At 51.2% G+C, this 19206-nt stretch overlaps 2 protein-coding genes across 2 annotated transcripts in view; one reads left to right on the top strand and one right to left on the bottom strand.

The window, feature by feature from the left end:
* The window catches only part of DERL1 (derlin 1), a 59207-nt gene extending 52491 nt beyond the window's left edge, over positions 1 to 6716 (top strand). Inside the window, exon 8 of the mRNA XM_021688771.2 lies at positions 6595 to 6716. Coding sequence (XP_021544446.1) covers positions 6595 to 6643 — 49 coding nt within the window. The 3' untranslated portion in view covers positions 6644 to 6716. The remainder of the gene's footprint in view (positions 1 to 6594) is intronic.
* ZHX2 (zinc fingers and homeoboxes 2) lies at positions 4754 to 18812 on the bottom strand. Its single transcript, XM_021688768.1, has 2 exons — positions 16258 to 18812; positions 4754 to 5430 (listed from the first exon to the last, which is right to left on the bottom strand). The coding sequence occupies exon 1, from the start codon at positions 18775 to 18777 to the stop codon at positions 16261 to 16263; it is 2517 nt and encodes an 838-aa protein (XP_021544443.1). The 5' UTR covers positions 18778 to 18812; the 3' UTR covers positions 4754 to 5430; positions 16258 to 16260.
* Between the last annotated feature and the right edge of the window lie 394 nt (positions 18813 to 19206).

Raw genomic sequence — 19206 nt, 5'->3', positions numbered from 1 at the left:
CCCCCCCCCCCCCCCCCCCCCCCCCCCCCCCCCCCCCGCCAGTGTGCCGCAGGAGGTCGGGGAGGAGCCTGTCAATGCCTTCAGAGCAGGGTCGTGAATCACCTGATGATCAGTGTCAAATTGCCAGGTTCTGATTCAGCAGGTCTGGGTGGGAGCCAGAGATTCTATATTTCCAACCAGCACCCTGGTGGGGCTGGGGCCAGGGCTGGGGCTGCTGAGCTAGGGAACACACTTAAGTAGCAAGGACTCAGAGCTGAGCCTTCCATTCCAGGAGCCGCCAGCCAACAGGTGGCTGTGTCCATTTAGCGTCTTTCCTTCGATTTTTATCTCATAATCTCATCAACCCATCAGAACCGAGTTTCTAGTAACAGGTTTTTGGTTTAAATCAAAAAGAGAAGTGAGTATTTATGAAACTGGAAAGAGAGGATGCTGGCCTGGGGAGTGGCAGGGTCCAGGGACTCAAATGATGTTGCCACTGTCATTGTCACCATCAACCACCTCTTTCACTCATCGCTCCTCTGCTCCTTTATTTTTTTGGCCTCTTCCTCTGGACCTACTGGCTTCCTGTCTTCGGCTGCCAGTGGCAACAGGCTAATCCCACACTGTCATCGAAAAGGGAAAAGGGAGCTCTCTGCCCCAGACCGGAGCATGCCTGCCCAGCACTGCACCCGGCTCTGGATAGGGGGCTGGAGCGTCCTGTTGGGGGGGGGCAGGTCACGCCACGGGCAGCGCCCCAGAATCAGATGAGTGGAGGGGGAGCCGAGTGGAACCCCACGGGAAGAGACGGTAGAACAAAGACGGGGCAGACAGAAGCAGCAGCGGGTCGGGCCCCGCCACTGCTCTTTTCCACCTCCGTGAGGCTCCTGTCCGGCTTGCCCCCCTTAAGAACCTCTCCTCGCTTCTGCCACCCTCTCATCGAGCAAAGATAGCTTGACAAATTTTGCCGGATGCTTAAAGGAGCAAAACCGTCTTCCCTGTTGTTTTCATTGCAACCGATTTGCAAGGCTTTCTTCTTCGTGCAGGAATTAAAATAAAAAGACACATGCTCTGGCTTGGTTTTCCCTTTGGTTCCTTCAGGCATCTGATAGCAGCTCACACTGCCTTGCTGGAAGAATTTCTTTACGTTGCTCGAGAGTGGCAAGCAGAGCTGCAAGGGCAGTAACAGCAGGAGCAGAAGGCAGATGCCCTGGGAGAAGCTGGAGGCCGGGTTTGGTCCGACGTTTGTTAATGGGCTGGAAGGACAGACGGCGTGGGGAGACCAGGTCTGTGGCAGGTCCAGTGCTGGGAACGCACAGGGAAGGTGGTGCAGGCAGGACTGGGAAGGAGTCAGCGACGGCCACTCTTCATTTTTTTTTCCTAATAAGAAAATCGCACGTTGGATTTTTGGGATATTTTTGGAAGAGGGGAATAGGGAGACTTTGGGGGTCAAGGGGAGGAAGGAGAGTATTGGCTACACATGGCAAAGTCTCCAAAACCAGAAGCACAGGTGTCTGGACTGTCATCTCCGAGACCTGGATGCAGCTTCATCCTGTCTGCCTTTCTCACGCCAGCATCCCGTCCGGACACGGAAAGGTACAGCCATCCCATGGCCTGGCCGGGTGTCACTCCCCAGTCAGAGCACCAGGAGGGGAGCGAACATTTGTAGAGCACCTGTGTGCTGGGTACTTTGCATACTTGAGCTCAGTTAATCCTCACACAGGCCCCGTGGCAAAGATCTGCACCTCCAGGTCTCAGATGAGGGCTGCGAAAAAAGTGAAGTAAACCCCACAAGACCACCTAGCTCATGAGCCAGAGAGCTGGGATTCAAACTTGGGTCTGACTGCAGAGCTGGAACTCCTCCCCCGTCCATCTGTCCATTCGTCCATCTGTCCGTCCGTTCATCCACCACCCATGCATCCCACAAATTTCTAGGGAGCATCTCCTCTGTGCCTGACACCATGCTAGGGCCAGAGGACGTGGGAGAGGGGACAAGGTAGACACAATCCTTGTCCTCGTGGAGCTTGCAATGCAGTGGGATGCAAAAGACAGTAAACAGACACATGATGACACGTTGCGAAAAGCAAGATGGTGGAAAATGAAGCAGGGTTGGAGGAAGGCACGGCAGATAGGCAGGGCTGGGGTGAGGTAAGTTTGGCACCTAGGATGCAACTTTTAAGGAGATGCCCGCTCTCGGGGTCCTGCACATCCAGGCTTGGCACTGGCACGTCCCTGGTTCCTTATGTTTTGCACCCATAGGGGCTTGCTTGCCTCGATCTCATCCTGTCCTGTAGGTGGGGAGTCCTGGCGGGCAGGTGACATTGGTCCAGGTGGCGTGTGGTATCTGGAGCATGAGCTTTGGGGTGGGTGGTGGGGACTGAGCGCGTTCCGCTAAGCAGAAGGCATCTCTGCCTCCTGACTGTGTAGGGGACCAGGGGATGGAGAAGGAAAAAGAGGTAAAGAGATTAGTGGGCAATGTTTCCTGTGTGTGGGGAAGTGGGGGGACTACCCAAAGAATATGCTTATACATGCTTTACACACATGCTTAGTTTAGATAAACTGGCCAAAAGTCCATTAGTCCCTGGAAAATTAAACACAGAGACCAGAGGTTCCCAAAGTGGGTTCCCTGGACCAGCAGCAACAGCCTTACCTGGAAACTTGTTAGCAACACAGATTCTCGGCTTTTGCTCCAGACCTACTGATTCAAAAACTTTAAGTAGCCCTTCCAGGTGATTCTGGGGCCTGCCCAAGTTTGAAAACCACTGGGTAGATGAGTGTCACTGCTGAACAGTGAGGGACTCTTTATTTTTTATTTATTTATTTTTAGTCTAAGATCTTTTTAAATTTAAATTTAATTAATTAACATATAGTGTATCATTAGTTTCGGAGGTAGCGTTCAGTGATTCATCAGTTGCATAGAACACCCAGTGCTCATCACATCACGTGCCCTCCTTAATGCCCATCACCCCGTTACCCCATGCCCCCACCCATCTCCCCCCCAGGAACCCTCAGTTTATTTCCTAGAGTTAAGAGTCTCTTATGGTTTGTCTCCCTCTCTGATTTCATCTTGTTTTATTTTTCCCTCCCTTCCCCTATGATCCTCTGCTTTGTTTCTTAAATTCCACATGAGTCTTTCTCTGATTAACTTATTTCGCTTAGCATAATACCCTCCATCCATGTCATTCCAAGTGGCAAGGTTTCATTTTTTTGATGGCTGAGTAATATCCCATTGTGTATATATACCATATCTTCTTTTTTTAAAAAATATTTTATTTATTTGACAGAGAGAGACACAGCGAGAGAGGGAACACAAGCAGGGGGAATGGGAGAGGAAGAAGCAGGCTTCCCGCCGAGCAGGAGCCCGATGCGGGGCTCGAACCCAGGACCCTGGGATCATGACCTGAGCCGAAGGCAGACACTTAACGACTGAGCCCCCCAGGCGCCCCTATACCACATCTTTATCCATTCATTTGTCGATGGACATCTGGGCTCTTTCCACAGTTTGGCTATTGTGGACATTGCTGCTATAAACACTGGGGTGCAGGTGCCCCTTCGGATCCCTACATTTGTATCCTTGGGGCAAATACCCAGTAGTGCAATTGCTGGGTGGTAGGGTAGCTCTATTTTTAGTCTAAGTTGAGGAACCTCCACACTGTTTTCCAGAGTGACTGCACCAGCTTGCATTCCCACCACGAGTGGAAGAGGGCTCCCCTTTCTCCACATAGTGAGAGACTCTTGAAACCTTACCTGGGCAGAGACACAAAAGCCAGCCTTCTCCGAGAAATGGCAGTGTCCTTGTCACCAGTCCTTGGCAGTCCAGGGAGGGTAGTGACTTACCTTGGGTCACGTGAGTGTGAGCAATGGTGCCGCCCCTGGCCTGTGGATCTCATTCCCACTCTGCAGGAGTTTATGAATCTATTTGTGAAGACCCTGGAGGAGGGAGGGCCTATCACTTACTTCTCTGTGTCAAAGAGATACGACAGATTTCCATATCAACATTTACGCCCTGTTTTTAAAGTCCCATTTGTGCTGTCGGACCTCACCAAGACAGAAAATGAGAAATGTCAAGTGAATCGGTCATAACCGCTCTGAAATGGGGAGTGGCTGAGTTGGAGCCCTTCCCTCATGCCATGCCCTAGGGGCCAGGCAGCAATGAAGAACGAGGAGCAGAGGAAAAGGTTATAAAAATGTTTAGTCTTTGCTTTATTGAGTTACAACAAATGAGCAACGAGTTAGAAAAAATGTTTTTTTTTTTTTCCAAACTCCCTAGCATTTTATTTGTGCAGTGTACCCAAATGGGGGGCGATGGGGGGAGGGTTGCAAACACAACTCATATTGCAACATTTACACCAGATAGGTCTCTTGGTTTTTCCTCTTTAAAAGTTAGGACTAACTGGAAAGAAAAAAAAAAGTGCACTCAGGAATCTAAAATTGGCCCAAAAACAAACACACAAACAAACAAAAATCAATTCATGGTGAGGCTTCAAGCTGAAATCTTGTCAAAAACCACACTGAGAAAAGCCAATCAGGAACAGAAATCAAAACCGAAGCTGTTCATCTTTGTACCATCTAGATAGGAAGACCTCTTTTTGTTTTAATTTCATAGAAGTAATGGTAATGCTAAAAAGGTGGGAGCCCTTTCTGCTGGTATCTGAAAAGAGGCTGAAAGGGGGGAGCCACCTGCTCCCCAGGTCTCTGGTGCTGGCTCGGCCCAAGGTCAGCCGAAGAGGCCAGGTGGTTGAGAAAACAGACCTACCTCTTGGCAGTTCGGAAAGCCTTGTGCGTGGCTAAACAGGGACCCCAGGGGTGGCTGGGGGAAGAACTGGAAATGGGTCTGATGGGGAAGATCTGTCATCTGTAAACCCTCTCAAAGTGGAGACAGATGCCCCAATCCTAGCCCTTCCCACAGAGAAATCGCCCAAATTTCAAACTACTTTAAAAAAAAAAATGAACTCTCCCTACCTAAAATCCAGTAGATATAATGGCACTAATGCTAACATCCCCCCTCCCCAAAATTAATAAAATAAAGTTTAAAAAAAAAGAAAAGGAAAAAAGAGAAAAGCACGTGTGATCAGCCCTCCCGCCTGGAAAAAACCTTACAATGGTAGTGCTGGAAAAGGACGTTGCCCTTGATTAAAAAGGTAACAAAATTCCCACATTGTACAAATTGGTTCCAGTATAGCAAGAGGTGGGGGCCAGGGCGAAGGCGCAAACTATTTACAGGGACCCATTGAAAACGCAGTAGTAGGACTTTGGCACTATGAACAATTCCCACCGGTCCTCTGGGCGGTGTGAGTGAGGAAGGGGGTTCTTGTACCCTGCAGCCACGCGCCCGCTAAGTGGTTCCACTTGGAGTCTCTGGCCAGGGTGGCCCACGGCCGGGGAGGGAGGTTCTCTTCTTTCGTCAAAGACAGAGAGTCCCCTTTATCAGCAATGCAGTTCTGACGGACGTCCCTAGGAAGACGACACAAAACCAGAGACAAGATGTCAGGAGATGATCATTCCCTGGGGGGAGGGGGCAGGGTTCACTCTTCCTGGCTTTCCTGGGGAGGACCCCTTCCAAAGCCATCCTGGGGCTTGCAGGAGAGAAAAGTGCCCAGGTTTGGGGCCAGGTTTTTTTTTTTTTTTTTTTTTTAAGATTTTATTTATTTGAGAGACCGAGCGAGCACGAGCAGGGAGGAGGGACAGAGGGAGAGGGAGAAGCAGACTTCCCGCTGATTAGGGGGTTAGGGGCTCGATCCCAGGACCTCGAGATCATGACCTGAGCTGAAGGCAGACGCTTCACCAACTGAGCCACCCAGGTGCCCTGGGGCCAGTTTTTAAAAAGAGTGTGTGTTTCTGAGCCCAGTCTGACATCACAGGAAGCACCCCCAGAATCAGGCTTTTGAAAACAGGAGGGTTTTCTGGGCAAGTGGAGGTGGTGGCCTGGTATTGTTTACATCATTACAAGGCCCTTTCCTTATTCCTGTGTGTGTGTGGGGCGGGGCGGGGGGGGGGGGGGGGGGGGGCGGCCAGACACAGTGGTTCCTAAGAGGTTCCAGAGTCCGACAAACTGGATTCAGGTCCTAACTATTTTGTTTACTGACAGTTGGGCCATACACATGTGCCTTAATCTCTCTAGGGCTTAGTTTTTGCTTCTGTAAAATGGGTAATAATAGGTGCTGATTAAGTAAGCTGACATACACCCCAGCATTTGGCACAGTGTCCGGTATGCAACTACATAGTATTATATACCTTTGTTGTTTTGTTAGGTGCAGCCTTTTCCAAGCATGGTAGGATCATAACAAGATGAAACATTTTAAGGCTATTTTTAATTTGATGTTCCTATCAACCCAATGGTGTGTGACCATTATTCCCATTTTACTGCTGAGGAGACTGAGCACAGGGAGGCTAAATACTTTGCCCAAGATTATACAGCTAGGAAATGGCCCAGTCAGGATTCCAACCCAGGCAATCTCCGGAGTCTGTGCTCATAACATATGAATGGTATTTATTAAGAGCCCGTATGGAGAAATGCTTAATTCTTATATTCTTTGAAGTTATGAAAACAGTGCAAGGACCCTCTGATGAGTTGAATTGTGTCTCCTCAACAAGCTATATTGATGTCCTAATCCTCAGGATCTCAGAATGTCACCCGATGTGGAGATTCCTTTATAGAGGTAAGTAATCAAGTTAAAATGAGGTCATTCGGATGGCCCCTAATCCAATACGACTGGTGACGTCATAAACAGGAGATCCAGACACAGACGGATTCACGCAGGGAGGACACCACGCGAAGACAAAGGCAGAGACCATGGTGATGCATCTAGAAGCCTACGGATGCCAAGGGCTGCCAGCTACCCACCAGAAGCTAGGAGAGAGGCGTGGAACAGACTCTCCCTCACAGCCCCCAGAAAGAAACCAACCCTGCCAGCACCAGACTTGCAGTCTCCAGAACTGTGAGAGAATACAGTTCTTTGTGTAAGCCACCCGCTTGAAGGCAGCCCTAGGAAGTGAAGACGGTCCGCCCTTATTGCTCCGTGGGCTCCCGGGATCTGGAGCTCTGGGCAGAGGAATCCCAGGGGAGGGCGCAGGGACCACCGCCGGCCTCCTGCGAACTTGGCCGAGGGGAAAGAGCGCAGTAGTGGGGATCCAGGCTCTGCCCTGTCACTTCATGTCCCCGAGACTTGCTTCCATACTTCACACCTGCTGGGCCGCTGTGAGGGTCACAGAGGAGGAGTGCCAAGCAAGCAGGTGCTCCCCAAATACTGCTTCATTTTTCTGTGAGGAAGGCCAGGCATAAAATCGGGGCCTTAGGGGTCAGTGAGCTCCCTGTGTGTGTGTGTGTGTGTGCACGCGCGCGCATGTGAGGAGACCTATTTTCTTTCCCTCTCAAAAATGGGACGGAACCCGTCCCTTCAAGTGAATGGCACGAACTCTCCCACTTTTAGATAGACCTCAGTATTAAGGTGGTTCTTCATCTGGCAGTGTTAGGATTCCCTGTGTCATTTCTTGTGGACATGAACACACATAATGCTGCAACCCGATGTATTAATGAAGAAAAGAACTACCAAACAAAAGCCCTTAAACCAGCCCCCCGCCCCCCGCCCAAAACAGACTGCAAGGGCCAAAGGGTGACCCAGAGAACAAGAGACAGAGCTGCTTTTGCAGTGACCCCGGGGGTCTGTGGATGGCTCTGCGCCCTTGGGAGCACCTTTGAAGCCGCCGGACTTGAGCTCTCCTTGACCTCTCCCAGGGTGCGTCGCAGTGGCCAGGGCTGGGGGGGGCCGGCCGAGCTCTCAGAGCGAGGCTGGGAAGCTGCTGGAAACAGAAGGGAGGGACACAGCAGTGGCCCAGGCGCCTCCCCCGGGGGCAGCCCGGGCTAGCCATAGGCTGCTTCCCCGGAAGGCCTTGCTCCCCAGTGCGTTGGGGTCTCCTTGTGAAATGCTCCTGCGCCTGGGCATCCCCAGCACAACCGTATCACGCTGTCTTCAAACTGCCTGGTCAGTTGTACATCCCGTGAGGACGAAGACGGGGCCCACAGCGTTCACGGTTGACCCCTGTCCCCCCTCCCCGCACTGGCTCTGGCCCCCACAGGATACTCCGAAGTTCACTAGTGGATGAAAAAGGGGAAAAGCACGGTGCTTTTGGAGGGGCGGCTGGTTACACAAGGTTGGTGACAGAGCCCCCACCTCAGGTTTTTATTTTCAAGTAGCACAGTGATTTTGAGGATGTGGCCGCTTGCTAATCCCCTGGGCTTCTAGCTGCAATCTTACCCCTGGGTCAGAGACATTCCCCTCTGCAGAGAACCAGTGACCCGATGGATTGATTACTTGATCCCGCGGAGCACCGGATCTCAGCTTTGGGAGGAAACAGCAAGGTCATCAGGCCCTTTGCTTATGGCCACTATTCAAACACCTCTACCAAGCAGACACCCAGCCTTTCCCTAAACACTGCCCAGGACAGGGGACCCTCTGCCTCCACAGCGGCCCCTTTCTATCTTGGGGATGGCTTGGAAGGTTAAAAAGTACTATCCAATTCTTTAGCAAAATCTGCCTCTTTATTACTTTACCCGTTAGGGAAACATGAAACAATTAGAATTCTTTCCCCATGTGATACCTTTCTGTTTCTCCATCTCTTTAATTTTCCCTGTAGGGATTTCCCTAAGCCCTGCGGACTCAGGAGAGAGTAACAGTGTACTCCGTGAGAAAGAAAAACAAGCACTGTGATAGTGATTTATTATCTGAATAATATTTGAGTCAAACTTTCTTTTCTTGAGAGGGGGCATGGTCTGATTTTAATTAGAATTGGGAAAAGGAAAACAGGGTGGCAGGGAGAGGGATTAAGCAATTTCCCAGGGGACCAGGAAGACTCCATCCCATCCCAAAATCGTTCCCATGCCAGGCCTTGGTCAACTCAGGCACATCTCACCAAGACACATCTGGCCAGCGCTCCTTCCCTGCAGCAGTCTGGGGAGCCTCTGGGCTTGGGGAAATTGCTGAGACTTAAAAGCCAGGTAAATCTGCCCCCAGGCTGCTTGCAAGGAGGCTCCATAGTGGAGGGAATCAGAGGGGCTACTGGCTCTTCCCGCCCTTTTTCCATCCGAGGACATTATCCAGAGGAGTCCAAAGAATTTGAGCATACAGAATTGTATTTTAAACTCACAAGGCACAGCCCTCGTGTTTATGCATGTGGATTTGGGTTTGAAGGCAAGCTCCTCCACTTTCCAGCTCAACGATCTTGGATGAGTTACCTTTCTGGGCCTTAGTCTCCCCCACCATAAGATGAAAAAAAAAAAAAATGTTGACTTCAGAGCATTGTCAACACATGCAAAGTGCCTGGCACAGTAAGGGCTCAGCTCCCCACCCCCACCCCTCTGAGATGCAATTAACACCCAATGGCATGAGCTTGCACAAGTGGGGCCCCAACTGAAAAATTCAACTTGGAAAGGCAGGAAGCAGTTGGCCAAGGTTGTCTCCATATAGAAGAGTCAATTCAGAGTAGGCAGCTGAGCATTGCTGATGCTAATGCCCCCTCCCTGCCACCCCGATTAGGGGATTTCACCTGTATTATTTCATTTAATCTTGACAGCAACAGACAACTCTGTTAGTGCTATGGACTGAATTATGTCCCCTCCCCCACCATTCATCTGTTGAAGCCCAATCCCCAATATGACCGTATTGGGAGATGGGCCTTCAAGGTGATTATGGTTAAATGAGGTCATGGGGGTGGGGCCCTAGTGTCCTTATAAGGAGTGCACATGCACAGAGGAAGGACCAGGAGAACACACAGAGATAAGGTAGCCGCCTGGAAGCCAAGGAGAGAGGCCTCACCAGCCACCAACCCTGCTGGCACCTGGATCTTGAGCTTTCAGTCCCCAGAAGAAGGGTGAGGAAATAAATCTATGTTGTTTAAGCCACTCAGTCTGTGGTCTTCTGTTCTGGCAGCCCTAGTTGGCTAATATCGTAAGTGTTAAGGTTATAGAAACTTACTCATAAGAGAGAATAAAGTAATGGGCAAGTGGATGCTCTAGAATTTTCCACCATCCATCCTCCATTTACCACTAGGGCAGAAAGGTCTGAACACCCAGATCTCTGCAACATGACCTTCCTTTCACTCCTTCCTGGAGTATCTCAGCGTGCCTCAACCTTTCTGTACAGGATCATGCACGCAGAATCATGTAGAGTCTTCTTTACTGGTGAGGCAGAGGAGTTTCAGGGGAAATTTGGGTTATACGTGAGTCCCCCTAGCACTCTGGCTTTTAACCCCGGTATGTCTATGAAGTGTGAACTCAGGTAAATCACAGCCACAATGGCTACCTTTTAGGTCCCCTGATGTCTTAAGTTCCCTCTGGCCTCAGGGCCTTTGAGTATGCTGTATCTTCTGCCTGGAACGCTGGCCCCCTCCTCTCTGCTCAGCCAGCAAGTACTTGACTTTTTGGATTTCATTTATTAGCTCTCCAGAGAAAACTCCCCCAACCACTTAAATCAAATCTAATTCCCCTATTCCATATTCTCACAGGCTATGTACCTTTCTTTCAAAAAACTGGTCAGCATGGCAGTCTTTCCTTTTTGTTTGCTTAAAGCTTCATTCCTCACTAGACTGTGGGCTCCATGAGGACAGGACATGCCGGGCACCACAGCCCCCAGAGTCTGGCAAATACCGCAAATACCACAAATACCTGATGCACGAAGGAGCCAAGTCACTTACGATGGATGCCTCTGGACCGGTGACTTCCTCTCCCTGGGGCCCGCATCCTTCCTCTGACACATGAGGGAACTTAGACTTCATGGTTCCTAAGTTGCTACAAGCTTCCCAAAGCACAGTGAGAGTTCCTAACGTGAGAAGCTCCAGAATTAGGTAAATGGAAGTGGTCACATTTAACTCTCCATTAGGCGCCGGGGCAGTGAGGCTAATGTGCAGTCCCTGAGAAGCATCGCCCAGTAAATACCCAGTGAGGGGTTCTCCAGCAGAGCTTTTCCTTCAGCTGCTCACACACGTGGAAAGCAAACTGTCCGCAGCTCCTCTGTTCTGCCTGCCATCAGCCAATGGGGCTACTGAGTGATGGAAAACAGTGAGGAGGAGCAAAGGACTGAAATACCAGATTCCAGACAACTGAGAGCCAACTATGTTTGTTAATTCTCAGGGTGGTTCAATACACTGCTATTACGCATCCACTCTGAATCAGGCACTGGGGACTCAGAGATTAATGGGATATGGTCCCTGTGTTCAAGGGTCTGGTGGAGGAGAGACAGGGAAACAGATAATTACATTTTCATCCATCCATTCATCCATCCATCCATCCACTCATTCAAATATCTGTATTTAGACAGCTAATCTGAACAGATGTGAGGGCACACATATCCTGGATCCTAAATTGTAGCCAGGATGCAACACTTGGTAGCCTTGAATTTTTGAAGCAAGCTGAACTATAGAAAATATTTTTCTGGCATTTCACAAACTTTATCTCTTCTCCAAAGCCATCCCTAATCATGAGTTGGAAATTGTCACAAATTGGGAGGTAGCAGAGTTAGTGAATGAGTACTTGTGTATTAGTTTTTTTTTTTTTTTTAAAGATTTTATTTATTTATTTGAGAGAGAGAGAGAGAGCACATGAGAAGGGGGAGGGTCAGAGGGAGAAGCAGACTCCCTGCCGAGCAGGGAGCCCGATGCGGGACTCGATCCCGGGACTCCAGGATCATGACCTGAGCCGAAGGCAGTCGCTTAACCAACTGAGCCACCCAGGCGCCCCGTGTATTAGTTTTTGTGTGTAGTATTAAGAAATGGCCAAGTCCTGTTGGTCCGGCCAGAGCTATACTGGTGCTGCCCCCGTGGTTGGGTCAGGAGCTGGCCTGACAGACAAGAGATGGCCTTCAGACTCCACCAGCTGCGAGCTGGGGAACCCAGGGCAAGTCTCTCTGAGCCTCAGTTTTGCCCTCTGCAAAATGGGAAGAAAGCCACACCTACCTCCACGGGGGATGAAGTGAAGTTTAAATGATTTACTGGATGTGCTTAGAAGAATCCCAAGCACATGGCATAGACCAGTAAATAGAAACTCTTAGTAGTAGGAGTACTGGGATGTTCCATCTGGCCAAACATCGAGGCATATGTCTGGCCATGTGTGGCTCAAGTATTCTGACTCATTTTTCGGAAAGGAGGAATTTACTGTTCAGCCTCTCACCAGGACAGGTCTCTCAATGGATGGCTCGATAATTAGACCCAGAGGTTGAATCAAGATAACACAATTCAAGGTTTGGAAAGGACTCCTTATCTTTCTGTCTAACCTCAAGGCTGAGGGAGCCCGGCCTGAGTCGGACGCTGTCGTAAGCCTTGGGAAGCTTTAGCAGAGGGGATGTTTAACTCCAACCGAGGGGGAAACTCAGGCGTCTGCTCTCAGGGGCTCACCCAAGTTCATCCTCTCTCTCTCTCTTTCTCTCTTGTATATACGTCCCATAACACCTTTTCTGAAGCCAAAACTGTGCATTATTTTCAGGATTACTGTATGTGTAACAACTGAACTCAACTGCAGCTTCCTAAATAAATATGTGTTTAAATAAAGGCATCACTGAATATTTATGAATTTCAAGAGACCCATGTGTTCAGTTCATAAAAGCTGTGAAGTAATTTGGAGGGATTTCTTCCAAGTTGAAAGGTTCCTTTAAGGGGTGCCTCTGTCCAGGATGCCACCCCCAGTGTGGATGGCAGACCGTCTCTCCACATAGTGGCACCTCGGAAATATCAGGAAGCCAAGTAGGGATGTCAGATGTCACCAGGTGTCGAGCAGATCTTAGCATCTTGTTTAGGAACATTTTTCAGCTCATGCTTGTGGCGTTTACCATAAAGAAACATAAAAGGGGGTATCTGGGTGTTCCTGATTTTTTTTTGTGGGGGAGAGAGGGGAAGAAAGCAGCTAGTTCCTTCATCTCCGAATTGTCTAATGTTTAATGGTCGATTCTAAACACCCTAGGTATTCCCCACTTCCCAACCCCACTGCTGGGGGGTCAGCCGGAAATGGGGAATTTCCATCAAAAATAGCCAGAGACAGCTGTAGGAGCCAGGGCTCTGGGGTGGAGCCAAGGGGCTGGGAGTATGGGGTAAGCTCCTTGGTTTCTGAGCCTCAGTTTCTGGGTTTATAAAAATCCAGAGGGGCACCTGGGTGGCTCGGTTGAGTGTCTGACTCTTGATTTTGGCTCGGGTCATGATCTCAGGGTCATAGGATTGAGCCCATAAATCTTAAAAAAGAAAAAAAATCTAGAGAAGCTTACCTGTCAGCATCACTAGGAGCACTGAGTGAGACCATCTGTGGCCAGAGCACTTAGCCCCGCCTCGGATCCTCAGGAGGCCTTGTACCGCTCCCTTCCATCCTTCTGCCCTTCCCTCCAAAGCTTCTCTCTGTGGTTCTAGCATTGTGTCCCCTCTTTGTGTTTCCCTCGGGCCTCAGGTCAGGGGCCACACGGTGACAGCCAACATAGGTGGGCATTTTCAGCTGTTGGTGGTGGTACAGCTTGGAGGAGAAGGCATGGGGACAGGTGGCCACAGGGGCGTCCGTCTAGAGGCCTCCCTCTAGACAACCCCCACTCAGGGATGGGGATCTGGAAGTGCCACCCGAGCTCACTCTGGGAGACAGGGACACTTAGCATTCTCATATTCAAACTCGCAACACGACTGGTTCGGAATAGCTTTGCCTGCTGGGGAAAACCATCGTCTTTTCTTCCAGTTGCCCTTTCCCATCGTCCCAAGCCCCACACTCAGCTTGCTGGCTATGCCCCAACTCTCTTGGCTCCTCAACTGTACCATTCCTTCTCTGCCTTGTCTGCTGCTTCCACATGAACCACCCTTCCTTGTTGGTGCACTGGTTAACTCCTTCCCCTCAGCTAGCCCCTGAGACAGATGTCCCTTCCTCCAGGCAGCCTGCCCTGACCTCAGCCTGGGTGCCCCTCCTGAGTGCTCCCGTGCACAGCTGTGCACGTCCCCATCACCCCATGGATCACCCCGGCCAGTAAAGGAAAGAGCAATTTCCTCTCTCCTCGGCCTGACTGAGTTCCATGTGAGTGAGGACTCTCATCTGTCTTCTTCATCCCGTTAACTTGGTGCTTAGCACAGAGCCTGGCGCACAGTAGGAGTGCAGAATGGATTTGCTGAATTGAACTGAACACTATTGTCTGCTCCACAGCAGGAGGAAAAAGCAATCACGTAGACTTCTGTCAGGCACTGGAAAAGGTCAAGGATGGAAGACAAGGCAAACAAGGAGCTTTCAGGCAGATTCTGACTGGACAAAAAAAAATCGCTCCCTCATTTCAACAAGGAAGATATGAGTGGGGCTGGTAGGGTTTCAAAAGAAGGCAGGAAAATAGCCAGAGGGAGGAACCAGGGTAGCCAGATGGTGGGGGGCAGTGGGTACTCTCTGTGGCCTCTGTAGCCTTTAGCCCCCTCCTATCACCAGCCCCTCCCCGCTGTGCTGCATCCTCACCTGTAACCCATGACCACTCCCTCCTGAAAAGTCGGGGTAGGGGGGCAGGGGGGAAGAAGACTTGCTGGCATCTGCAATTGGCTGTCCCTTAAATCACTCTTTCAGTAGCTGATAGAACTGGCTAAAACAGGGTTTCCAGAAAACTTTATTTTGTTGCCAGGCACCTTATCTTACTACAAAATAAATGAGTTGATGAGTGGCTGACCAAAGTTGTCTGAACTCATTAATAAAGAGGTATGGTAATTTCCAGGGTTCCCTTGGGAACCTTTTCAATCATTCTGGAGGTTCTTACCTTTATTTTATTATTTGAAAAGATGACGCGGGGGGGGCGGGAGGCGGGGTCCCCTTCTGTTGCCTTTTAAGTGACCTCTGGAGAAGCCCATCCGGGCAGATTGTAAATCGCACATTTTCCTCCTGGATCCAAGCTGCCCTTGGAACGTTTCGGCTTTGGCCAAGGTGATCTCTGCCTCCTGCACCCCTCTCCCCGCTGCCCCCTCTACTCTAAACCCACCACCAAGCAGGCGGCTGGGCTTTTAGGCCTTGATGTGCACAGACCTCTCGTGAAAGCACAAACACCAGGGCTTGGGTGGCATGTCCCATCATGTGGATGACATGGCCATTAGTAACCATGGTAACCTCCCTTCCCAGGCTTTTGTGGCTCCACAGGCCTCATTTACATCAGTCTCTTCCAGATTTGAAGGGGTTCCAGGGACCCAATCAGCACAATTAGGAGCTGGGTTACTTAGTGAGATCCGTGCCTTCCTTTAGCCATGCCAAGGCAAATACCCAGACCTGTCAGGTTAAAAGAAACAACCCCAAATCTCTAGCCAGTAAACTTGGTTAATTACTCTTAAAAATCCAAAAAGGAAAGAAAATGAAAAAAAAAAAAAAGGAAAGAAAAAGGAAAAGACACATCCTTTTCGCTCTTGTTTCTTACAGCAGTGAACACAAAGCAGGCGAAGGATTTGTCCGGGCTACAACTGCATCTAGACTTCCGAACAGACAGGCCCCGGAGGGTGGTGTCCAAAACAGGCCACTGGCGGCAGCATCGTCACCCCTCAGCCTTGCAGATGGGGACACAGAATCTGCCAGCCCCTTGTGAGTCACTACAAGGAAACTGAAGGAGCCCATAAAAGTTTGCTTTTCGCTCCCTTTCCTGCTTCTGTTCTCGAGAGACCTGCACCTCCGCCCTACGCACGCCTTAATGTACGTCCTCCTTGTAAGGGTCAAGGAATTAATGATTTCTCTGGAGTCTTCCAGCACAACAGGTAACATCCCAGGAATGACCGGGCGAGGCCGGCAGGTGCATCTGCCTATTCCAGACCACTGGCGCTAGACATCTTACGTCAAGACCCTCTGGGCTCCAGGGAATGAGAGACTTAGGAGGACACCTGCGCCCTGTCCTTGTTCTGACCAGTTCCTGGGTGCCTGAGAGGCCACATGCACTAGACCATAATCGTTAATAAAAACCCCAGACCCCAAGCAAAGATGGGACTCATGCTCCCTTCCTTTCTGAGTCTCCCAGACCCTCCCTCCTTCTTTATCTGCTCTCTATATATATGTTCAGCAGACTCTGCTCTGGCATCCTGCTGGCTCGCACCTGTGTGCCATCCTACGTGAAGCCAACGACCCTCTTGACTGGTCCTGCAGGACCCCCTCTGGGTCTTTCGACCCGGCCTGCTGGCATCACTACTTTTCTTCCTTTTAAAAACAAGACCCCATCATCTGTGTCAACATCTCTGTCCCCTACAACCTCTATTGACCCCGGCAATAAAAAGAAAGAAAAGCAGCATGCTCCCCTCGTTCCCTGGGTGGAGAGCAGGTGGAGTTACCTGTTAGGCCTGGCCGGCCTCGGCAGGGATGCTGTCGGAGTCCGAGCCGGCCAGTTCTGCGGCGCCTTCGGCTGCGGTCTGACTCCAGCTGTCGGACCTGTCTGAGACGGCGTCCTCCTCTCCGACCGTGACCTCCACCCAATCCACAACGCCCGACTCCTCGTTCTCATCGCTGCCCGGGCCATCCCCGCCACTGCCCTCTGACCTGTCCGAGGTGGCTTCTGGAGGCTTGGCCGGCGCCCCATCTTTTGCTTGCTCGTTGCTCACTTTCACCCTGGGTACCAACTTCTCCAAGTCCTCTTCGCAGAGCTTTTTGGGGTCCTTGTAATGTGGCTGAGCCACCTCGCTCCCGTTCTTCGGGCTCTCGGCGGTGCCGGCCCTCGCGGCTCTCCTCTGCGCGGCGTCGTAACTGTGCTCGCCAGCCAGGTGCTGGTGCTGGAACTGCTCCATCCACTTTAAGGTCCCGGTTTTTAGCAAGCATCTGTTCTCCTTGAACCAACGCACAATTTCAGTTCGGACCAGGCCGGTCTTGGCTGCTAACTGGTCATACTCCTGGGGGGTAGGCCACTGGGTTCTTGCAAACGTGCTCCTCAGGAGATGTACCTGTTCTTGGCTCTTCGTAATTGCTGGTGAAGGGCTGGGCAGAGCACCGGCTAGCTGGGCCCCAGAGAGCTGGTCGAGCCGAGACAGAGCACCGTTGGGGGCCACCACGTCTTGGCCTTTTTTGCCAGCCCCCATGGAATCCAAGACAGCTTGCTCCATGCTGTCCCGAAGCTTCCGTCTCTCCGAGAACCAGGATTCAATCTCTCTCCTGCTCAGTTTCGTGTCCACCCTTAGCCTATCCAGTTCTACTTGGGTCGGGAAGGAGCTTTTCAGAAAGCTGTCTTCTAGGATTTTAACCTGGCCCGGGGTTTTTTCTTTGAATTTCTGTGGGGCAAAGTCTGGGTATGCGTGGTACGTGCGGCCGTGTCGGGAGGCTGCGATGGCCAGCTGGTCTTTGGCAAGGGATTCGCTGGTGATGTGGACGATGCCCCTTTGACACCGGTACCGGTGGTCGCTGAACCACTTCTTGATCTCACTCCTGGCAAGGCCGGTCACCTCGATGAGCCGATAGACCTCTGCATCGTCAGGGAACTGGCTCTGGAGAAAGCTCGCCTTGAGATGTGCAATCTGCTCCTTTGTCTTCTTGCGGTCGCTGGCCGGGGTCAGCGAAGGGTTGGCCACCTTGGGTGGGGGCTCTGGCACCTGAGCGACATGTGGACGCTTGGGCTCAGAGGCAGCTTGGGGAGTCACTAACGGTCTCTTTTGGCCGTGGTTGGTCACTCCAGCCACGGCAAGCGTGATGGGGGAGCAGGAAACGGTTGTTGACCCGCTCGTCACCTGAGTCAGCACCAGGCTGGTCTGGCCGAGAATCTGGCATGGCAGCGCTGTCTGGAGGATGGGCTGTGACATCTTTGTGGGCGCCAACTGGGCTGGCAGCACGGTGATCGTCGGGGGTACCGACTGGATGGTGCCATTAAACATCTTTTTCCGGGCCTCCTCCACCTCCTCTGGGGACCAGCTGATGCCGTGCTTTAAGCGCTGTGTGGCAAACCAGATTCTGATGTGCTCCTCTGGGTGTTTGGAAGCCGCGGTTAGCCAGGACAACTCAGCCTGCGTTGGGTAAGGGAACTTGTTGAAGGAGTTGATCATGGTGGCATTCGTGTCCAGGGCGGAGTTGTATTTGGTAGTATTCAGCGGGACGGGGACCTTGGGGACAAGGTTGATATTTGGTGGGAGCTGGACAGAAGGCATGACGTGCCCTAGCGTGTCCTGGAGGAGCTCCACACCTCCGAGTCTCGAGAGGATCTCAGCCGCGTCGGTCACCAGGCGGGCCGTCCCCTCCACGTGGTTCTCGGGGGTGGCCTCCTCGGGCTTCTTGGGCACCTTCTTGGCATCAGCTTTTGGTTTCCCTGGCTTCATGATGGGGGTCTTACTCACGGAGATCCCAGGATCGCTGTCACCGCTCGCCGGGCCACTGGTGGCGATGGACACGACGTGGTTGGTGGCTTCGATGGACTGCTCTAAGACAGTCTGATTATTGCGCTTGATCAACTTCAGCTTGAAGTTGGTCTCCCCGGGATGGAACTTGGAGTTGTGGTCAGACAAGGAGTCGTACTTTTTGGTTGTGAAGTTACATTCGGCACACACGTAGAGGGGGTTCAGAATCACGTTGGGGTGCTGCATGTCGACGTGCTCCGTGAACTCGTTCAGGTTCTGCGTGGAGTAGGGGCAGTATTTGCATTCATAACCACCTTGGAGTTTTTTGGATTGGTTTTCCCCTGTAGATTTCACCTCTATCACTTCATTTTCTTTGGAAGAGTTTTCGGGTTCCACTGTCCAACTGTCCTTGGCTGCTTCAGGCTGTGGCGTGCTGATTCCTTTCTCTTTGGCCCTGTCTCCTTCCTCGGGCACATCTTGTTCTACTACTTGCGGTGTCCGAACCATGCATGGGGTGGTGGATTTTCGCTTGCTTGCCATGCTGCCTGTCTGCGTGCAATAGCTTAATTTGGGGGGGTGGGTGGGCAGGTAGGAAAGGGGCAGTGCAATTTTTGGAACAACTAAGATAAAAGGCTTTGGGCTTTTATTCCCCCACCAATGGCTTTGGCTTCCCTTGAATGCTGAAGTCTAATGTTCGAGTGTTGAGAATGATCTCAGTACAGAATACTGTTACTGCGCCATCGGCCATACACAAGAGGCAGCATCATATCTGTGGGATAAGAACAAAGACAGGGTCAGTGTTTTTCCACAAGGCGGGAGAAACTAGCATTTCTTTCTAACCCACCCCAACTGGCCCCACAAACAAAGCAAACACCTAGGTAAGGACAGACGGTGAGAGTGGGGCACATGAAAAGAAAGATCATATTCTTCTCTTCCTTTCTCTGGAAACAGCAGTGGGAACTGGCCTAG

The sequence above is a fragment of the Neomonachus schauinslandi genome, chromosome 4, assembly GCF_002201575.2.
Source record: "Neomonachus schauinslandi chromosome 4, ASM220157v2, whole genome shotgun sequence".
In the NCBI taxonomy this organism is placed as follows: domain Eukaryota; kingdom Metazoa; phylum Chordata; class Mammalia; order Carnivora; family Phocidae; genus Neomonachus; species Neomonachus schauinslandi.
This window is presented reverse-complemented; position numbering and strand designations above follow the sequence as displayed.